The sequence below is a fragment of the Dendrobates tinctorius genome, unplaced genomic scaffold, assembly GCF_039654945.1.
Source record: "Dendrobates tinctorius isolate UK_male_01 unplaced genomic scaffold, ASM3965494v1 ptg000501l, whole genome shotgun sequence".
Taxonomy (NCBI): domain Eukaryota; kingdom Metazoa; phylum Chordata; class Amphibia; order Anura; family Dendrobatidae; genus Dendrobates; species Dendrobates tinctorius.
This window is the reverse complement of record NW_027362160.1, coordinates 908,961-933,860: the sequence shown is the minus strand read 5'-3', so window position 1 is coordinate 933,860 and position 24,900 is coordinate 908,961. Positions and strand designations below refer to the sequence as shown.

At 48.5% G+C, this 24,900-nt stretch overlaps 1 protein-coding gene across 1 annotated transcript; it reads left to right on the top strand.

The window, feature by feature from the left end:
* The first annotated feature begins 420 nt into the window (after positions 1-420).
* MYMX (myomixer, myoblast fusion factor) lies at positions 421-24,623 on the top strand. Its single transcript, XM_073564899.1, has 4 exons — positions 421-462; positions 21,849-21,938; positions 23,497-23,724; positions 24,164-24,623. Exons 1-4 carry the CDS (start codon positions 421-423, stop codon positions 24,185-24,187), a joined length of 384 nt encoding a protein of 127 aa, XP_073421000.1. The 3' UTR covers positions 24,188-24,623.
* The last annotated feature ends 277 nt before the right edge of the window (positions 24,624-24,900 follow it).

Below are 24,900 nucleotides of genomic sequence, written 5' to 3'. Positions count from 1 at the left end.
CCTGGTCATTCTCCCCGTGGTATAGCTGCGGCCCCCGGTCATTCTCCCCGTGGTATAGCTGCGACCCCCGGTCATTCTCCCCTGTGATATAGGTGCGTCCCCCCCCCCGGTTATTCTCTACTGTGCCATTCATCAGTAGATGGAACTAAGAGGGGCGAGGGCAGCACCCCCAACCAGATCCCACTTGCACTCAGTGTATGTATGTAATTTGCGTGTATATGTATACACACAGTGGCATGTAAAAGTTTGTGCACCCCTGGTAACAGTTCCTGTTATTGAAGATGATCTGCACACATACGTCTGGTCATTGTAGTCACGGAGGTTGATGTTATTCTCACCGGTCCACACGACTTGTTTCCACAATGTAAACACATAGAGAGGAGGCTGCCAGCACTCGCTGAACTAGGACGCCCGTTCAGGATGCAAGGAACCCGCTTGGAAAACGGCAGCAATCAAAAGAAGGTGAGAACAGCGTCCGATCCAGGGGTCGTAGCAGAAAAACAGCTTTATTCCGCCATGATAAAATGCGACGTTTCCACCAGCAATAGGCCGGCTTCAATAGTGTGGAGCCACAACAAGCACCAATCGCCCTCACGTCACAGCCGCACATAAAATATTCACAAAAAAGCACAAATAACCTAAATCTAATATCTACAAGGTCCTAATCCATTACACTCAGTGCAAACAACATGCAAATCTCCATACATAATGTGTTATCGCAGGGTCGACAAGTAGGAAACCTGCGTCCCCATCTCCATGGTGGAAGCACTGAGACCGGATGTTCCTCCATGTATAAACCCATCATAACGATCCAATCATATTCACTGACAATAGCAGCCCATCGGTATCTACGGCTGTCTCTCAGCACCTCCATGTCTGTATGCCTACCGACCCCGCAGAGCTTTCTCCTCCCAGCGGCCATGCAGCGCACACGTCACCAGCCAGCCGGCGACTTACCCAAAGTGCACCGTCCAAGTACGCGGGTGCGCGCCGTCACCGGAGAAGCATTGCTCCATAAAGGAAGCGACATGGCAGCAAAAAAGCATCTCATAGCAAAAAGGAAAAATTATATACAGCTCTGCAAAAAATAAAAGACCACTTCTAAATTCTATATACCGTATATACACTCACTGGCCACTTTATTAGGTACACCTGTCCAACTGTGTGTTAAGACTTAATTTCTAATCAGCCAATCACATGGCGGCAACTCAGTGCATTTAGGCATGTAGACATGGTCAAGACAATCTCCTGCAGTTCAAACCGAGCATCAGTATGGGGAAGAAAGGTGATTTGAGTGCCTTTGAACGTGGCATGATTGTTGGTGCCAGAAGGGCTGGTCTGAGAATTTCAGAAACTGCTGATCTACTGGGATTTTCACGCACAACCATCTCTAGGGTTTACAGAGAATGGTCCGAAAAAGAAAAAAAATCCAGTGAGCGGCAGTTCTGTGGCCGGAAATGCCATGTTGATGCCAGAGGTCAGAGGAGAATGGGCAGACTGGTTCGAGCTGATAGAAAGGCAACAGTGACTCAAATTGCCACCCGTTACAACCAAGGTAGGCAGAAGAGCATCTCTGAACGCACAGTGCGTCGAACTTTGAGGCAGATGGGCTACAGCAGCAGAAGACCACAATGGGTACCACTCCTCTCAGCTAAGAACAGGAAACTGAGGCTAAAATTTGCACAAGCTCATCGAAATTGGACAGTAGAAGATTGGAAAAACGTTGCCTGGTCTGATGAGTCACGATTTCTGCTGCGACATTCGGATGGTAGGGTCAGAATTTGGCGTAAACAACATGAAAGCATCGATCCATCCTGCCTTGTATCAACGGTTCAGGCTGGTGGTGGTGGTGTCATGGTGTGGGGAATTTTTTCTTGGCACTCTTTGGGCCCCTTGGTACCAATTGAGCATCGTTGCAACGCCACAGCCTACCTGAGTATTGTTGCTGACCATGTCCATCCCTTTATGACCACAATGTACCCAACATCTGATGGCTACTTTCAGCAGGATAATGCGCCATGTCATAAAGCTCGAATCATCTCAGATTGGTTTCTTGAACATGACAATGAGTTTACTGTACTCAAATGGCCTCCTCAGTCACCAGATCTCAATCCAATAGAGCATCTTTGGGATGTGGTGGAACGGGAGATTCGCATCAGGGATGTGCAGCCGACAAATCTGCGCCAACTGTGTGATGCCATCATGTCAATATGGTCCAAAATCTCTGAGCTTCCAGCACCTTGTTGAATCTCTGCCACGAAGAATTGAGGCAGTTCTGAAGGCAAAAGGGGGTCCAACCCCTTACTAGCATGGTGTACCTAATAAAGTGGCCAGTGAGTGTATGTAAACAATTAATTATTCAATTCATGATCGGTATTCTTACTGAAAAATAATAATAATGCATTTTTTACATATATATATATACATATATATATTTCATCTTCTCACAGTACTAGTGTGAATTTTGGAACCACTTCTCTGGTATAATCCCTCCTTCAGATGAAGGCTCCCGCTTTCCCTCTTTGTGCTGGTGATCTGGGGTTGGATTCTCAGAATCTCGTAGGTCACAGCCCGTCCTCGGTGGGTTTGGTCGTGGATCTTCTCTGATGTTTGCTCCCTGGTGTCACGATGTGACTGGCCCTGCGTGATGCGACCTGACGATCGGTTGGTCACCAAACAACAAAACAAAACAAGGGGACACCGGGGACACAATTACAATGGTGGGCCCTGCAATAGGGAACGGGGAAAGAGACACCTCCTGCACTCTCCTGAGGCTGTGTCCCTGAATTCTCCTGATGTCCCTATACGGCTTCTTTCAAACCGTCGCCGAGCAGGATACCTCAGCCCTCACTCACCCTGCACCTAACCCTCAGTAGGGAATTGGTAAGTGCAGACACTGGTTCCACCGCTGTACTAATATAACACCAAGGAAAATGACAGACAGGGAAAACAAACAACTTAGCTTTCTCTGCTGCCAATGCTCCTGAACTCCGCTTTCAGCAGAAGCACCACCAGATAGGCTGCAGAAAGCACTGCTCCAGCGAGCTCCTCTCTTCTCAAAGGTTGGTTTGCAAAGGACCTGTATTACCAACAGTCAGCTGGTGTACCAGGTGACCTTATATAGGAAGGCGGGAGTGGTCTCCACCAGCAGACTAAACCTATAGTAACACCAGCGGCCACTGGGGGGCAAAAACTGATATTAACCCCCGAGGGCCAGAAAGGAAAAAGGATTATATCAGAGAATCCAGAATCTGACAGATCCACCTGGTAATTGGGAACGTTGCACTTGTGGGCGGCTTATTAATAAGCAGCCTGACGTCTAATAGGAGCACTAATATCCCAGGAAATCATTCATGGATGTGTTCAGCACTGATTTTTTGATGATATATTTTTTATTCCTGTAATCTGTGATTGGGATAAGATTCCCTCTCCGGAATTCTGTTATCTCCTATTCTCTGATAAAAAAGAGTCATAAAATAATTGCACAATTGATACAAAAAACACTTTATATATATATATATAATTTTTTTTTTGCTTTTTTAATAAATTAATAAATGATTATATTTTACTCCTGATGGTGGTAATCTCAGCCTTGTAAATGCGTTCTTTATTCAGCTCTTCCTCTCGTTTTCTGATCGGAGTTGGGGCTCCGTCGTCGGATCGGTCGGTGGCGCTCGGTCCGCACAGAGTCTTTGGCGCGGGCTCGTGCCTGCAGTTGCTCCTCTTCATTCTTTCTTTTCTTCTTGTAAATCCAGTGTTATCGATGGGATTGATGTTATTCCTTTGTGTTGTATGTTTCCTCTGGAGCTGTCACGTGCTGTTCTATGTGTCATGGACTCTGGCGCTGCTGGACGTGGGAGCCACAGTATGACGTCATGTTGTAGGCTTACGGCAGCTCCTGAGCAAGAAGAAGACCAAGCCCCGCACGTTACCCCCTACACGCCTGCACCGCTTCATGGTGATCACAGCCCTTCCTCAGGACGGTCTATACACATACAGGGTCTGTTATGTATAGGAGGCACATGGAGACGCCGCCATTCAAAAAACCGCCACACCCAGTGGGCGAGGAATCAGACTTAACCCCTTAACGCCCAATGACGGACATAACCCATCATTGGACATCTCCCCCGCTTTGAGGTGGGCTCCGGCGGTGAGCCCGCATCAAAGCTGCAACATAACAGCTGTTTTGAACATCAGACATTTGCCCACAATAGGCGCAGGCGGAATCGCAATCCACCCGCACCTGTTAACTAGTTAAACGCTGCTGTCAAACACTGACAGCGGCATTTAACCGGTGCCTCCAGCCGTGCAGCTGGAAATGGGTGCATTGCTGACCCCCGTCACATGATCGGGGGTCAGCGATGTGTTGGCATAACAACCAGAGGTGTCCTGGAGACCTCTATGGTTGTTGATGCCTGATTGCTATGAGCATCACCCGGTGGTCGGTGCTCATAGCAATGCTGTAAAGCTGCTACATATGGGTGATCTGACCATCGCCTCTATGTAGCAGAGCCGATCGCGCTATCGCAGCTTCTAGCCTCCTATGGAGACTATTGAGGCATGGCAAAAGTAATAAAAAATGTTTTTAAAAATATGAAAAAACTAAAGTGCAGATCACTCCCCTTTCGCCCCATTCAAAATAAAACAAAAAAAACCCAAACATACACATATTAGGTATCGCCGTGTTCAGAATCGCCCGATCTATCAATGAAAAAAGGATCAACTGGATCGCTAAACGGCGTAGCGGGAAAAAAAATCAAAACGCTAGAATTACTTTTTTTGGTCACTGTGACAGTGCATTAAAATGCAATAACGTGCGATGAAAAGATCGTATCTGCACAAAATGGTATCATTAGAAACGTCACCTCGGTGCACAAAAAATAAGCCCCCACCCGACCCCAGATCACAAAAAGTGGAGACGCTGCAGGTCTCGAAAAATGGCGCAATTTTTTTTTTTTTAGCAAACTTTGGAATTTGTTTTTGTCACCACTTAGATAAAAGGGAACAAAGACATGTCTGGTGTCTGTGAACTCGCAGTCACCTGGAGAATCAGAATGGCAGGGCAGCTTTAGCATTTGGTGAACCTAGCAAAAAAACAAACAAAAAACAAGGGTGGGACTGCACTCTTTTTGCAATTTTGCCGCACTTGGAGTTTTTTTCCCGTTTTCTAGTACATGACATGCTGAAACCAATGATGTCGTTCAAAAGTACAACTCGTCCCAGAAATAATAAGTCCTCACATATTGATGGAAAAATAAAAAAGTTGTGGCTCTGAGAAGGGGAGCGAAAAATGAAAATGCAAAACCAAAAATACCGCTGGTCGTTAAGGGGTTAAACTCATATATACATCATAAAACATAATGGAGCATATCACTTGTAATCATTGCTCATACAATAAGAATCTAAATACAGAGAAACACAATAAAAAAGTAGCTAAATAAATGCATAACTCTGTAAGCTGGGGGAGAGCGTGAACCCGTGGTGTTAACCCCTTCATCCTTTGTCAGGACCCTGCTACTGATGCTTTACACCATTGAGCCGCGGGTGGATTGGATCTCCTTATTGGGTGGAAGTTTCCCGAGAGTCTGTGCAATCAAAGTGATAATAGTGGAAAAAACACACACAAAAAAAAAATATAAATATATATGTATAAAATTTTCTCGACCATTTTCTAGAAAAATAAATAAAAACAAACCGAGAATAACCACAATGACCGGATGTCACCTCTTCATAACATCTATCACTATAAAGTGCAGAGGGGAAGGAGCAGAACCCATAGGAAGAGCCTAATCCGTGAACCATCCGCTGCTTCACCGAGTCCTCGGGATTCCTAGTGTTCCGCTTGTGGAGCCAGAAGATCTCTCCTGTTAAGAGTCTGGACTCGGCTGGGGTTATCAAGGGCGGCATGGTCAGTAGGGATCACCCTGGAGGCGATCCTTTTCCTGGGTCGGCCGTGCTGTAGAATCCTTCTTTTAGATTACACCTGTGCAAGCTTATGCTTTTATGCAGCGGTGGCGTTGTCCGGCCCACATAGCATTTCTGTATATCGCACACAGGACACTGTATATCGCACACAGGACGCTGTATATCGCACACAGGACGCTGTATATCGCACACAGGACGCTGTATATCACTGTATATCACACACAGGACGCTGTATATCGCACACAGGACGCTGTATATCGCACACAGGACGCTGTATATCGCACACAGGACGCTGTATATCGCACACAGGACGCTGTATATCGCACACAGGACGCTGTATATCGCACACAGGACGCTGTATATCGCACACAGGACATTGTATATCGCACACAGGACGCTGTGTATCACACACAGGACGCTGTATATCACTGTATATCACACACAGGACGCTGTATATCGCACACAGGACGCTGTATATCGCACACAGGACGCTGTATATCGCTGTATATCGCACACAGGACGCTGTATATCGCACACGACGCTGTATATCGCACACAGGACACTGTATATCACACACAGGACGCTGTATATCACACACAGGACGCTGTATATCACTGTATATCACACACAGGACGCTGTATATCGCACACAGGACGCTGTATATCGCACACAGGACACTGTATATCGCACACAGGACGCTGTATATCACACACAGGACGCTGTATATCACTGTATATCACACACAGGACGCTGTATATCGCACACAGGACGCTGTATATCGCACACAGGACGCTGTATATCGCTGTATATCGCACACAGGACGCTGTATATCGCACACAGGACGCTGTATATCGCACACAGGACACTGTATATCGCACACAGGACGCTGTATATCACACACAGGACGCTGTATATCACTGTATATCACACACAGGACGCTGTATATCGCACACAGGACGCTGTATATCGCACACAGGACGCTGTATATCGCTGTATATCGCACACAGGACGCTGTATATCGCACACGACGCTGTATATCGCACACAGGACACTGTATATCGCACACACGACGCTGTATATCACACACAGGACACTGTATATCGCACACAGGACGCTATATATCGCACACAGGACACTGTATATCGCACACAGGACGCTGTATATCACACACAGGACACTGTATATCGCACACAGGACGCTGTATATCACACACAGTACGCTGTATATCGCACACACGACGCTGTATATCACACACACGACGCTGCATATCACACACAGGACGCTGTATATCGCACACAGGACGCTGTATATCGCACACAGGACGCTGTATATCGCACACAGGACGCTGTATATCGCTGTATATCGCACACAGGACGCTGTATATCGCACACACGACGCTGTATATCACACACAGGACACTGTATATCGCACACAGGACGCTGTATATCACACACAGGACGCTGTATATCGCACACAGGACGCTGTATATCGCACACAGGACGCTGTATATCGCACACAGGACACTGTATATCGCACACAGGACGCTGTATATCACACACAGGACGCTGTATATCGCTGTATATCACACACAGGACGCTGTATATCACACACAGGACGCTGTATATCGCACACAGGACGCTGTATATCGCTGTATATCGCACACAGGACGCTGTATATCGCACACACGATGCTGTATATCGCACACAGGACACTGTATATCGCACACACGACGCTGTATATCACACACAGGACACTGTATATCGCACACAGGATGCTGTATAACGCACACAGGACACTGTATATCGCACACAGGACGCTGTATATCGCACACAGGACACTGTATATCGCACACAGGACGCTGTATATCACACACAGGACGCTGTATATCGCACACAGGACGCTGTATATCGCACACACGACGCTGTATATCACACACAGGACGCTGTATATCACACACAGGACACTGTATATCGCACACAGGACGCTGTATATCGCACACAGGACGCTGTATATCGCACACAGGACGCTGTATATCGCACACAGGACACTGTATATCGCTGTATATCGCACACAGGACGCTGTATATCGCACACACGACGCTGTATATCACACACAGGACACTGTATATCGCACACAGGACGCTGTATATCGCACACAGGACGCTGTATATCACACACAGGACGCTGTATATCGCACACAGGACGCTGTATATCGCACACAGGACGCTGTATATCGCACACACGACGCTGTATATTGCACACAGAACGCTGTATATCGCAGACAGGACGCTGTATATCGCTGTATATCGCACACAGGACGCTGTATATCGCTGTATATCGCACACAGGACGCTGTATATCGCACACACGACGCTGTATATCACACACAGGACGCTGTATATCACACACAGGACACTGTATGTCGCTGTATATCGCACACAGGACACTGTATATCGCACACAGGACGCTGTATATCACACACAGGACGCTGTATATCGCACACAGGACACTGTATATCGCACACAGGACGCTGTATATCGCACACAGGACGCTGTATATCAAACACAGGACGCTGTATATCACACACAGGACACTGTATATCGCTGTATATCGCACACAGGACACTGTATATCGCACACAGGACACTGTATATCACACACAGGACACTGTATATCGCACACAGGACGCTGTATATCACACACAGGACGCTGTATATCGCTGTATATCGCACACAGGACGCTGTATATCGCACACAGGACGCTGTATATCGCTGTATATCACACACAGGACACTGTATATCGCTGTATATCGCACACAGGACGCTGTATATCGCACACAGTACACTGTATATCGCACACAGGATGCTGTATATCGCACACAGGACGCTGTATATCACACACAGGACTCTATATCGCTGAATATCGCACACAGGACGCTGTATATCGCACACACGATGCTGTATATCGCACACAGGACGCTGTATATCACTGTATATCGCAAACAGGACGCTGTATATCGCACACAGGACGCTGTATATCGCACACAGGATGCTGTATATCGCTGTATATCGCACACAGGACGCTGTATATCGCACACAGGACGCTGTATATCGCACACAGGACAATGTATATCGCACACAGGACGCTGTATATCACACACAGGACGCTGTATATCGCACACAGGACACTGTATATCGCACACAGGACGCTGTATATCGCTGTATATCGCACACAGGACGCTGTATATCGCTGTATATCGCACACAGGACGCTGTATATCGCTGTATATCGCACACAGGACGCTGTATATCGCACACACGACGCTGTGTATCACACACAGGACGCTGTATATCGCTGTATATCGCACACAGGACGCTGTATATCGCACACAGGACGCTGTATATCGCACACAGGACACTGTATATCGCTGTATATCGCACACAGGACGCTGTATATTGCACACAGGACACTGTATATTGCACACAGGACGCTGTATATAACACACAGGACGCTGTATATCGCACACAGGACACTGTATATCGCACACAGGACGCTGTATATCGCTGTATATCACACACAGGACGCTGTATATCGCACACACGACGCTGTATATCGCACACAGGACGCTGTATATCGCTGTATATCGCACACAGGACACTGTATATCGCACACAGGACGCTGTATATCACACACAGGACGCTGTATATCGCACACAGGACACTGTATATCGCACACAGGACGCTGTATATCGCTGTATATCGCACACAGGACGCTGTATATCGCTGTATATCGCACACAGGACGCTGTATATCGCTGTATATCGCACACAGGACGCTGTATATCGCACACACGACGCTGTGTATCACACACAGGACGCTGTATATCGCTGTATATCGCACACAGGACGCTGTATATCGCACACAGGACGCTGTATATCGCACACAGGACACTGTATATCGCTGTATATCGCACTCAGGACGCTGTATATTGCACACAGGACACTGTATATTGCACACAGGACGCTGTATATAACACACAGGACGCTGTATATCGCACACAGGACACTGTATATCGCACACAGGACGCTGTATATCGCTGTATATCACACACAGGACGCTGTATATCGCACACACGACGCTGTATATCGCACACAGGACGCTGTATATCGCTGTATATCGCACACAGGACACTGTATATCGCACACAGGACGCTGTATATCGCTGTATATCGCACACAGGACGCTGTATATCGCTGTATATCGCACACAGGACGCTGTATATCGCACACAGGACGCTGTATATCGCACACAGGACGCTGTATATCGCTGTATATCACACACAGGACGCTGTATATCGCACACAGGACGCTGTATATCGCTGTATATCGCACACAGGACACTATATCGCTGTATATCGCACACAGGACGCTGTATATCGCACACAGGACGCTGTATATCGCACACAGGACGCTGTATATCGCTGTATATCGCACACAGGATGCTGTATATCGCTGTATATTGCACACAGGACACTGTATATCGCTGTATATCACACACAGGAAGCTGTATATCGCTGTATATCGCACACAGGACGCTGTATATCGCTGTATATCGCACACAGGACACTGTATATCTCTGTATATCGCACACAGGACGCTGTATATCGCACACAGGACGCTGTATATCGCACACAGGACGCTGTATATCGCTGTATATCACACACAGGACGCTGTATATCGCACACAGGACGCTGTATATCGCTGTATATCGCACACAGGACACTGTATATCGCTGTATATCGCACACAGGACACTGTATATCGCTGTATATCACACACAGGACGCTGTATATCGCACACAGGACGCTGTATATCACACACAGGACGCTGTATATCGCACACAGGACGCTGTATATCGCACACAGGACGCTGTATATCGCTGTATATCACACACAGGACGCTGTATATAGCACACAGGACGCTGTATATCGCTGTATATCGCACACAGGACGCTGTATATCGCTGTATATCGCACACAGGACACTGTATATCACTGTATATCACACACAGGACGCTGTATATCGCTGTATATCGCACACAGGACACTATATCGCTGTATATCGCACACAGGACGCTGTATATCGCACACAGGACGCTGTATATCGCACACAGGACGCTGTATATCGCTGTATATCACACACAGGACGCTGTATATCGCTGTATATCGCACACAGGATGCTGTATATCGCTGTATATCGCACACAGGACACTGTATATCGCTGTATATCACACACAGGACGCTGTATATCGCTGTATATCGCACACAGGACGCTGTATATCGCTGTATATCACACACAGGACGCTGTATATCGCTGTATATCGCACACAGGACGCTGTATATCGCACACAGGACGCTGTATATCGCTGTATATCGCACACAGGATGCTGTATATCGCTGTATATCGCACACAGGACACTGTATATCGCTGTATATCGCACACAGGACGCTGTATATCGCACACAGGACGCTGTATATCGCACACAGGACGCTGTATATCGCTGTATATCACACACAGGACGCTGTATATCGCACACAGGACGCTGTATATCACACACAGGACGCTGTATATCGCTGTATATCACACACAGGACGCTGTATATCGCACACAGGACGCTGTATATCGCACACAGGACGCTGTATATCGCTGTATATCGCACACAGGACACTGTATATCGCTGTATATCACACACAGGACGCTGTATATCGCACACAGGACGCTGTATATCACACACAGGACGCTGTATATCGCACACAGGACGCTGTATATCGCACACAGGACGCTGTATATCGCACACAGGACGTTGTATATCGCTGTATATCACACACAGGACGCTGTATATCGCACACAGGACGCTGTATATCGCTGTATATCGCACACAGGACGCTGTATATCGCTGTATATCGCACACAGGACACTGTATATCGCTGTATATCACACACAGGACGCTGTATATCGCTGTATATCGCACACAGGACACTATATCGCTGTATATCGCACACAGGACGCTGTATATCGCACACAGGACGCTGTATATCGCACACAGGACGCTGTGTGGGATGAATGGGATGAAGCTGAATGGGAGGAGACACAGATTAGATATTAGAAAAAACTTTTTGACAGTTAGAGTGATCAATGAGTGGAACAGGCTGCCACGAGAAGTGGTGAGTTCTCCTTCAATGGAAGTCTTCAAACAGAGGCTGGACAGACATCTAACTGGGATGATTTAGCGAATCCTGCTTTGAGCAGGGGGTTGGACCAGATGGCCCAGGAGGTCCCTTCCAACTCTACGATTCTATGATTCTATGATTCTGTATATCGCTGTATATCACACACAGGACGCTGTATATCGCTGTATATCGCACACAGGATGCTGTATATCGCTGTATATCACACACAGGACGCTGTATATCGCTGTATATCGCACACAGGACGCTGTATATCGCTGTATATCACACACAGGACACTGTATATCGCTGTATATCGCACACAGGACGCTGTATATCGCACACAGGACGCTGTATATCGCTGTATATCGCACACAGGATGCTGTATATCGCTGTATATCGCACACAGGACACTGTATATCGCTGTATATCACACACAGGACGCTGTATATCGCTGTATATCGCACACAGGACGCTGTATATCGCTGTATATCGCACACAGGATGCTGTATATCGCACACAGGACACTATATCGCTGTATATCGCACACAGGATGATGTATATCGCACACAGGACACTATATCGCTGTATATCGCACACAGGACGCTGTATATCGCACACAGGTCGCTGTATATCGCACACAGGATGCTGTATATCGCTGTATATCACACACAGGACGCTGTATATCGCTGTATATCGCACACAGGATGCTGTATATCGCTGTATATCGCACACAGGACGCTGTATATCGCTGTATATCACACACAGGACGCTGTGTATCGTTGTATATCGCACACAGGACGCTGTATATCGCTGTATATCGCACACAGGATGCTGTATATCGCACACAGGACACTATATCGCTGTATATCGCACACAGGATGATGTATATCGCACACAGGACACTATATCGCTGTATATCGCACACAGGACACTATATCGCTGTATATCGCACACAGGACGCTGTATATCGCACACAGGACGCTGTATATCGCTGTATATCACACACAGGACGCTGTATATCGCTGTATATCGCACACAGGATGCTGTATATCGCTGTATATCGCACACAGGACACTGTATATCGCTGTATATCACACACAGGACGCTGTATATCGCTGTATATCGCACACAGGACGCTGTATATCGCTGTATATCACACACATGACGCTGTATATCGCTGTATATCGCACACAGGACGCTGTATATCGCACACAGGACGCTGTATATCGCTGTATATCGCACACAGGACACTGTATATCGCTGTATATCACACACAGGACGCTGTATATCGCTGTATATCGCACACAGGACGCTGTATATCGCACACAGGACGCTGTATATCGCTGTATATCGCACACAGGACACTGTATATCGCTGTATATCACACACAGGACGCTGTATATCGCTGTATATCGCACACAGGACGCTGTATATCGCTGTATATCACACACAGGACGCTGTATATCGCTGTATATCGCACACAGGACACTGTATATCGCTGTATATCACACACAGGACGCTGTATATCGCTGTATATCACACACAGGACACTGTATATCGCTGTATATCACACACAGGACGCTGTATATCGCACACAGGACGCTGTATATCTCTGTATATCGCACACAGGACACTGTATATCACTGTATATCACACACAGGACACTGTATATCGCTGTATATCACACACAGGACACTGTATATCGCTGTATATCACACACAGGACGCTGTATATCGCTGTATATCGCACACAGGACGCTGTATATCACACACAGGACACTGTATATCGCTGTATATCGCACACAGGACGCTGTATATCGCACACAGGACGCTGTATATCGCTGTATATCGCACACAGGACACTGTATATCGCTGTATATCACACACAGGACACTGTATATCGCTGTATATCACACACAGGACTCTGTATATCGCTGTATATCGCACACAGGACGCTGTATATCGCTGTATATCACACACAGGACGCTGTATATCGCTGTATATCGCACACAGGACGCTGTATATCGCTGTATATCACACACAGGATGCTGTATATCGCACACAGGACACTATATCGCTGTATATCGCACACAGGATGCTGTATATCGCACACAGGACACTATATCGCTGTATATCGCACACAGGACACTATATCGCTGTATATCGCACACAGGACGCTGTATATCGCACACAGGACGCTGTATATCGCACACAGGACGCTGTATATCGCTGTATATCACACACAGGACGCTGTATATCGCTGTATATCGCACACAGGATGCTGTATATCGCTGTATATCGCACACAGGACGCTGTATATCGCTGTATATCACACACAGGACGCTGTATATCGCTGTATATCGCACACAGGATGCTGTATATCGCTGTATATCGCACACAGGACGCTGTATATCGCTGTATATCACACACAGGACGCTGTGTATCGCTGTATATCGCACACAGGACGCTGTGTATCGCTGTATATCGCACACAGGACGCTGTATATCGCACACAGGACGCTGTATATCGCACACAGGACGCTGTATATCGCTGTATATCACACACAGGATGCTGTATATCGCACACAGGACACTATATCGCTGTATATCGCACACAGGATGCTGTATATCGCACACAGGACACTATATCGCTGTATATCGCACACAGGACACTATATCGCTGTATATCGCACACAGGACGCTGTATATCGCACACAGGACGCTGTATATCGCACACAGGACGCTGTATATCGCTGTATATCACACACAGGACGCTGTATATCGCTGTATATCGCACACAGGATGCTGTATATCGCTGTATATCGCACACAGGACGCTGTATATCGCTGTATATCACACACAGGACGCTGTATATCGCTGTATATCGCACACAGGACGCTGTGTATCGCTGTATATCGCACACAGGACGGTGTATATCGCTGTATATCGCACACAGGATGCTGTATATCGCACACAGGACACTACACTCACTGGCCACTTTATTAGGTACACCTGTCCAACTGTGTGTTAAGACTTAATTTCTAATCAGCCAATCACATGGCGGCAACTCAGTGCATTTAGGCATGTAGACATGGTCAAGACAATCTCCTGCAGTTCAAACCGAGCATCAGTATGGGGAAGAAAGGTGATTTGAGTGCCTTTGAACGTGGCATGATTGTTGGTGCCAGAAGGGCTGGTCTGAGAATTTCAGAAACTGCTGATCTACTGGGATTTTCACGCACAACCATCTCTAGGGTTTACAGAGAATGGTCCGAAAAAGAAAAAAAATCCAGTGAGCGGCAGTTCTGTGGCCGGAAATGCCTTGTTGATGCCAGAGGTCAGAGGAGAATGGGCAGACTGGTTCGAGCTGATAGAAAGGCAACAGTGACTCAAATTGCCACCCGTTACAACCAAGGTAGGCAGAAGAGCATCTCTGAACGCACAGTGCGTCGAACTTTGAGGCAGATGGGCTACAGCAGCAGAAGACCACACTGGGTACCACTCCTCTCAGCTAAGAACAGGAAACTGAGGCTACAATTTGCACAAGCTCATCGAAATTGGACAGTAGAAGATTGGAAAAACGTTGCCTGGTCTGATGAGTCTCGATTTCTGCTGCGACATTCGGATGGTAGGGTCAGAATTTGGCGTAAACAACATGAAAGCATGGATCCATCCTGCCTTGTATCAACGGTTCAGGCTGGTGGTGGTGGTGTCATGGTGTGGGGAATTTTTTCTGGGCACTCTTTGGGCCCCTTGGTACCAATTGAGCATCGTTGCAACGCCACAGCCTACCTGAGTATTGTTGCTGACCATGTCCATCCCTTTATGACCACAATGTACCCAACATCTGATGGCTACTTTCAGCAGGATAATGCGCCATGTCATAAAGCTCGAATCATCTCAGATTGGTTTCTTGAACATGACAATGAGTTCACTGTACTCAAATGGCCTCCTCAGTCACCAGATCTCAATCCAATAGAGCATCTTTGGGATGTGGTGGAACGGGAGATTCGCATCAGGGATGTGCAGCCGACAAATCTGCGCCAACTGTGTGATGCCATCATGTCAATATGGTCCAAAATCTCTGAGGAATGCTTCCAGCACCTTGTTGAATCTCTGCCACGAAGAATTGAGGCAGTTCTGAAGGCAAAAGGGGGTCCAACCCCTTACTAGCATGGTGTACCTAATAAAGTGGCCAGTGAGTGTATATCGCTGTATATCGCACACAGGATGCTGTATATCGCACACAGGACGCTGTATATCGCTGTATATCGCACACAGGACGCTGTATATAGCTGTATATCGCACACAGGACGCTGTATATCGCACACAGGACTCTGTATATCGCTGTATATCGCACACAGGACACTATATCGCTGTATATCGCACACAGGACGCTGTATATCGCACACAGGACGCTGTATATCGCTGTATATCACACACAGGACGCTGTATATCGCTGTATATCACACACAGGACGCTGTATATCGCTGTATATCGCACACAGGACGCTGTATATCACACACAGGACGCTGTATATCGCTGTATATCGCACACAGGACGCTGTATATCGCACACAGGACGCTGTATATCGCTGTATATCGCACACAGGACACTGTATATCGCTGTATATCACACACAGGACGCTGTATATCGCTGTATATCGCACACAGGACGCTGTATATCGCTGTATATCACACACAGGACGCTGTATATCGCTGTATATCGCACACAGGACGCTGTATATCGCTGTATATCGCACACAGGACACTGTATATCGCTGTATATCACACACAGGACACTGTATATCGCTGTATATCACACACAGGACGCTGTATATCGCACACAGGACACTGTATATCGCTGTATATCGCACACAGGACACTGTATATCGCTGTATATCACACACAGGACACTGTATATCGCTGTATATCACACAAAGGACACTGTATATCACTGTATATCACACACAGGACGCTGTATATCGCTGTATATCGCACACAGGACACTGTATATCGCTGTATATCGCACACAGGACGCTGTATATCGCACACAGGACACTGTATATCGCTGTATATCACACACAGGACACTGTATATCGCTGTATATCACACACTGGACGCTGTATATCGCACACAGGACACTGTATATCGCTGTATATCGCACACAGGACACTGTATATCGCTGTATATCACACACAGGACACTGTATATCGCTGTATATCACACAAAGGACACTGTATATCGCTGTATATCACACACAGGACGCTGTATATCGCTGTATATCACACACAGGACACTGTATATCGCTGTATATCGCACACAGGACGCTGTATATCGCACACAGGACGCTGTATATCGCTGTATATAGAATCATAGAATCGTAGAGTTGGAAGGGACCTCCTGGGCCATCTGGTCCAACCCCCTGCTCAAAGCAGGATTCGCTAAATCATCCCTGTTAGATGTCTGTCCAGCCTCTGTTTGAAGACTTCCATTGAAGGAGAACTCACCACTTCTCGTGGCAGCCTGTTCCACTCATTGATCACTCTAACTGTCAAAAAGTTTTTTCTAATATCTAATCTGTCTCCTCCCATTCAGCTTCATCCCATTGCTTCTAGTCTTTCCTTGTGCAAATGAGAATAAAGTTGATCCTTCTACAATGTGACAGCCCTTTAGATATTTGTAGACAGCTATTAAGTCTCCTCTCAGTCTTCTCTTTTGCAAACTAAACATTCCCAAATCCTGCAACCTTTCCTCATAAGACAGGGTTTGCAGACCGGTCACCATTCTGGTCGCTCTTTTCTGAACTTGCTCCAGTTTGTTGATGTCTTTTTTAAAATGTGGTGCCCAAAACTGGACACAATATTCCAGATGAGGTCTGACCAAAGAGGAGTAGAGGGAAATAATGACTTCACGTGATCTAGACTGTATGCTTCTGTTAATACATCCTAGAATTGCATTTGCCTTTTTTGCTGCTGCATCACACTGTTGACTCATATTCAGTCTGTGATCTATTAGTATACCCAAGTCTTTTTCACATGTGCTGTCACTTAGCCCTATTCCTCCCATTCTATATATGCTTTTTTCATTTTTATTGCCCAGATGTAGTACTTTGCATTTCTCCCTGTTAAAAACCATTCTGTTAGTTGCTGCCCACTTCTCCAGTTTATTTAAATCTTTTTGAATCCTCTCTCTCTCTTCTCTTGTATTAGCTATCCCTCCTAGCTTTGTGTCATCAGCAAATTTAATCAGTTTACCCTCAATTCCTTCATCTAAATCGTTGATAAAGATGTTGAACAATACAGGGCCCAGGACAGAGCCCTGTGGTACCCCACTTGAGACATTCTTCCAACTGGATGTGCAGCCATTTACGACCACTCTTTGGGTCACTGGTCGCTGGTCGCACACAGGACACTGTATATCGCTGTATATCACACACAGGACGCTGTATATCGCTGTATATCACACACAGGACACTGTATATCGCTGTATATCACACACAGGACACTGTATATCGCTGTATATCACACACAGGACACTGTATATCGCTGTATATCACACACAGGACGCTGTATATCGCTGTATATCGCACACAGGACGCTGTATATCGCTGTATATCACACACAGGACGCTGTATATCACTGTATATCGCACACAGGACACTGTATATCGCTGTATATCACACACAGGACGCTGTATGTCGCACACAGGACACTATATCGCTGTATATCGCACACAGGATGCTGTATATCGCTGTATATCACACACAGGACGCTGTATATCGCACACAGGACACTGTATATCACACACAGGACACTGTATATCGCTGTATATCGCACACAGGACGCTGTATATCGCTGTATATCGCACACAGGACGCTGTATATCGCTGTATATCACACACAGGACGCTGTATATCACTGTATATCGCACACAGGACACTGTATATCGCTGTATATCACACACAGGACGCTGTATGTCGCACACAGGACACTATATCGCTGTATATCGCACACAGGATGCTGTATATCGCTGTATATCACACACAGGACGCTGTATATCGCACACAGGACACTGTATATCACACACAGGACACTGTATATCGCTGTATATCGCACACAGGACGCTGTATATCGCTGTATATCGCACACAGGACACTGTATATCGCTGTATATCACACACAGGACGCTGTATATCGCACACAGGACACTGTATATCACACACAGGACGCTGTATATCGCTGTATATCGCACACAGGACGCTGTATATCGCTGTATATCGCACACAGGACACTGTATATCGCACACAGGACACTATATCGCTGTATATCACACACAGGATGCTGTATATCGCACACAGGACACTGTATATCGCTGTATATCACACAGGACGCTGTATATCGCACACAGGACGCTGTATATCGCACACAGGACGCTGTATATCGCTGTATATCGCACACAGGACGCTGTATATCGCTGTATATCGCACACAGGACACTGTATATCGCACACAGGACGCTGTATATCGCTGTATATCACACACAGGATGCTGTATATCGCACACAGGACACTGTATATCGCTGTATATCACACACAGGACGCTGTATATCGCACACAGGACACTATATCGCTGTATATCGCACACAGGACGCTGTATATCGCTGTATATCACACACAGGACGCTGTATATCGCTGTATATCATACACAGGACGCTGTATATCGCACACAGGACACTATATCGCTGTATATCGCACACAGGACGCTGTATATTGCTGTATATCACACACAGGACGCTGTATATCGCACACAGGACACTATATCGCTGTATATCGCACACAGGACGCTGTATATCGCTGTATATCGCACACAGGACACTGTATATCGCTGTATATCATACACAGGACGCTGTATATCGCACACAGGACACTATATCGCTGTATATCGCACACAGGACGCTGTATATTGCTGTATATCACACACAGGACGCTGTATATCGCTGTATATCGCACACAGGACGCTGTATATCGCTGTATATCGCACACAGGACGCTGTATATCGCACACAGGACGCTGTATATCGCTGTATATCACACACAGGACGCTGTATATCGCTGTATATCGCACACAGGACGCTGTATATCGCTGTATATCGCACACAGGACGCTGTATATCGCACACAGGACGCTGTATATCGCTGTATATCACACACAGGACGCTGTATATCAGACACAGGACGCTGTATATCGCTGTATATCGCACACAGGACGCTGTATATCGCTGTATATCACACACAGGACGCTGTATATCGCTGTATATCACACACAGGACGCTGTATATCCCTGTATATCGCACACAGGACGCTGTATATCGCTGTATATCGCACACAGGACGCTGTATATCGCTGTATATCACACACAGGATGCTGTATATCGCTGTATATCGCACACAGGACGCTGTATATTGCTGTATATCGCACACAGGACGCTGTATATCGCTGTATATCGCACACAGGACGCTGTATATCACACGCAGGACGCTGTATATCGCACACAGGACGCTGTATATCGCTGTATATCACACACAGGACGCTGTATATCGCTGTATATCACACACAGGACGCTGTATATCGCACACAGGACGCTGTATATCGCACACAGGACGCTGTATATCGCTGTATATCGCACACAGGATGCTGTATATCGCTGTATATCGCACACAGGACGCTGTATATCGCTGTATATCACACACAGGACGCTGTATATCAGACACAGGACGCTGTATATCGCTGTATATCGCACACAGGACGCTGTATATCGCTGTATATCACACACAGGACGCTGTATATCGCTGTATATCACACACAGGACGCTGTATATCCCTGTATATCGCACACAGGACGCTGTATATCGCACACAGGACGCTGTATATCGCTGTATATCACACACAGGACGCTGTATATCGCTGTATATCACACACAGGATGCTGTATATCGCTGTATATCACACACAGGACGCTGTATATCGCTGTATATCACACACAGGACGCTGTATATCGCTGTATATCACACACAGGACGCTGTATATCGCACACAGGACGCTGTATATCGCTGTATATCACACACAGGACGCTGTATATCGCTGTATATCACACACAGGACGCTGTATATCGCTGTATATCACACACAGGACGCTGTATATCGCTGTATATCGCACACAGGACGCTGTATATCGCTGTATATCACACACAGGACGCTGTATATCGCTGTATATCACACACAGGACGCTGTATATCGCTGTATATCGCACACAGGACGCTGTATATCGCTGTGTATCACACACAGGACGCTGTATATCGCTGTATATCACACACAGGACGCTGTATATCGCTGTATATCGCACACAGGACGCTGTATATCGCTGTATATCACACACAGGACGCTGTATATCACACACAGGACGCTGTATATCGCACACAGGACGCTGTATATCGCACACAGGACGCTGTACGTTACACACCGTGTGTTCTCTCCTGTGCTCATTAATATTTGGGGTTTTGTTTCCTTCTCCTACTAATATCAGGAGGCTGAAGGTTGGGAGCAGCTACAGGGGGCTGTGGGGTCTGCCGATGATCAGCCTCTCCCGCAGGGCCCCACCGCCCACCCACCCCGGCAGCGTAGGGGTTAATCCTCAGCTGTTCCCCCATCACAGGGGGCGGCGGGGTATAAAGGCCGGGAGCCCCCGGGGTCGGAGCACAGCCGCACACAGGGTCTGCAGAGACGGCGCCGCGTGACTGAGGAGGTGAGTGAGGCCGCGGGGACTCTGGAGCGGGAGGACTGGGCGCCGCGCTGGGAGGACTGGGCGCCGCGCTGGGAGGACTGGGCGCCGCGCTGGGAGGACTGGGCGCCGCGCTGGGAGGACTGGGCGCCGCGCTGGGAGGACTGGGCGCCGCGCTGGGAGGACTGAGCGCCGCGCTGGGAGGACTGGGCGCCGCGCTGGGAGGACTGGGCGCCGCGCTGGGAGGACTGAGCGCCGCGCTGGGAGGACTGGGCGCCGCGCTGGGAGGACTGAGCGCTGTGCTGGGAGGACTGGGCGCCGCGCTGGTTTTGGCTGATACTACTGCCCGGCTGTGAGAGGTGCACCTGGCACACTGTGACGCCCCCTCAGCTGTGTGCAGGGCCAGGCTTCATTCCTGCTCTTCTTTCACAGTTATTGGCGTTTAGGCCGTGTGCACACGCTGCGGATTCTGCTGAGGTGTACAGAACCATGATTCCCTATGGGAATAAAAAACTGCTGTGCAGATGATGCAGATTTTTCCGCGCGGTTTTCCTGCAGTTTTCAAACCGCAGAAAGAATTGACATGTGACTTCTTTCTGCAGATTCCGCTGCGGTTTGCCATCTCCTCCATTGTAGAGATGAAAATCCGCAGCGTGTGCACGTAGCCTTAGACTCTGGGAGAAAATCCATCAGGAAGTTGCGGGATCCGACCCCCAGTAACCAGGATCCCATCAGAAGAGCTTTATACAGGGGGCATATTATCCGGGCAGAGGTTGCGGGGGGCCTCAGTCCAGCGATCGGGGGGCCTCATCACAGCGGCCAGTGCGGTACATAAGGGGTTAACAGGGAAGATGGAAGAAGTTGGTGATGTCATCAGAAAAGACTGCGAGACTCGAATACAGCGGCGTCTGTAATACCGGGGTGTAGCGGGCGGGCGTCTGTAATACCGGGGTGTAGCGGGCGGCCGTCTGTAATACCGGGGTGTAGCGGGCGGCCGTCTGTAATACCGGGGTGTAGCGGGCGGCCGTCTGTAATACCGGGGTGTAGCGGGCGGGCGTCTGTAATACTGGGGTGTACCGGGCGGGCGTCTGTAATACTGGGGTGTAGCGGGCGGGCGTCTGTAATACCGGGGTGTAGCGGGCGGCCGTCTGTAATACCGGGGTGTAGCGGGCGGCCGTCTGTAATACCGGGGTGTAGCGGGCGGCCGTCTGTAATACCGGGGTGTAGCGGGCGGCCGTCTGTAATACTGGGGTGTAGCGGGCGGCCGTCTGTAATACTGGGGTGTAGCGGGCGGCCGTCTGTAATACTGGGGTGTAGCGGGCGGCCGTCTGTAATACCGGGGTGTAGCGGGCGGCCGTCTGTAATACCGGGGTGTAGCGTGCATTATATATTGGCTATATCGGGGGGTGCTGTATGATGCATTGGGGAGATCGGGGTGCGCTATATAATGCGTGTGCGCCCCTGGGGAGGTGCAATGTGATGTGTGTTCTTCCCCGAGGATGTCGGGGGGCTCCGTATGCCGCGTGTGTGCCCTCTGGGGGTTTGGGGCGATTGTAAGCCTATGATGTCTCCTGTTTTGCAGGTTCCGCACACTATGCCCGCTCCGCTCCTGCTGCTCCGCACTGTGCTGCTCCGGGCTCTAAGCTCTCGGACGGTGGTGTCCGGAGCTCGGCAGCTTCGTCGGGGGGCGCACTGGGCCGGGGGTCGTCTCTCCCTCCTGCTTCGGAGACTCTGGAGGTATCTGACATCCGACCAGTTCCGGGAAGCTGTGCTCAGCTGTGTCCTGTACCTGCTCAGCCTGGCCAGGAAGGTGGGTGAGGGGCCCCGGGGACCCAGGGAGGGGCAGAGACACTGATCCACATGCTTTATGCCTCCATTAGCCCTCTGTGTCTGTACTGTTACACACTTAACACTATGGCTGGTCCATACAATCAGGGCAACTGTTACCACCCACCTTTCGTGTCTCCCTCTTTCCTCATAGACTGTAAGCTTGCGAGCAGGGCCCTCACTCCTCTTGGTATCTGTTATGATCTATGTGATTATTGTTATGCTGTAATGTCTATTGTCTGTACAAGTCCCCTCTGAAATGTAAAGTGCTGCGGAATATGTCGGCGCTATAGAAATACAATGTATTCTTATTATGGGGTCACCGATCGTCGGCGAGCCTCCTTCATGTGAGCGCAGCAGATGGTGGTTGACACCAGACAGAGTAGAGGTCGGGGTTTTCATCTTGTACACTCTTTCCTCAGGAGACCACCACAAGCCGCCCGTGACCCCCCGACCAGCAGCAGAGCCGCCGCCATGAGGAAGCCGCAGCCATTCTCTATAGGAATGAGGCTGTCCAGCCCGAAGTGTCGCGATGTGGACACCGCCTTCAAGTCCCGGCACATCGGCGAGCGCGTGTCTCCTCACTTGGCCCAGTTCCCTCCTCCATCGCCTGCCCGGGTGGCCGCCCGCACTCCGGTGGTTTGTGTGACAGATGCGGGATCACTGGTGCGCGCCATCAATAAGATCACCCTGTCTGGAGAGGCGGAGGGCGCGACGGCGCGGGGGGAGGGGACGGTGGACCCCCTTCAGCTTCTCGCCAGAACGTCACATGGGAACTGTAATAACAATAACAGCTGTGGACTCGGACCCCTCCCCTCTGATTTCCCAGGGAGGGATCTGAGAACTACATTGGGTGCAGCGGAGAGTCACAAGACGGCCAAGGTAAGGGGGCTCCACCACCAAGATGGCCGCCTCTAGGGCAGCACCGGACATTAGCATGAGGCTGGCGGCCGAGAGCAGGGAGCATTGTGTCCGGCTGAGCAGCAGGCGGGAAGGGTGGATCCATTGTTACACCTCCGGGGTCACGCCCAGGATTGGGGAGCATCGGGGGTGCACTCTGATAATACTGTAACTCCTCTCACACCCAGCAGGCGACTGCCCACTACAGCTGAAGTGCAGCTCTGGAGAACAAACTGCTGCTCTGCCACATGCTAGATAA

Coding starts and splice junctions, on each gene's coding strand:
- MYMX (XM_073564899.1), top strand. CDS start 421: ATGCAAGGAACCCGCTTGGAAAACGGCAGCAATCAAAAGAAG. Junction 463..21,848: donor ACGGCAGCAATCAAAAGAAG/GTGAGAACAGCG, acceptor CCCCCATCACAG/GGGGCGGCGGGGTATAAAGG. Junction 23,725..24,163: donor TGCTCAGCCTGGCCAGGAAG/GTGGGTGAGGGG, acceptor CTCTTTCCTCAG/GAGACCACCACAAGCCGCCC.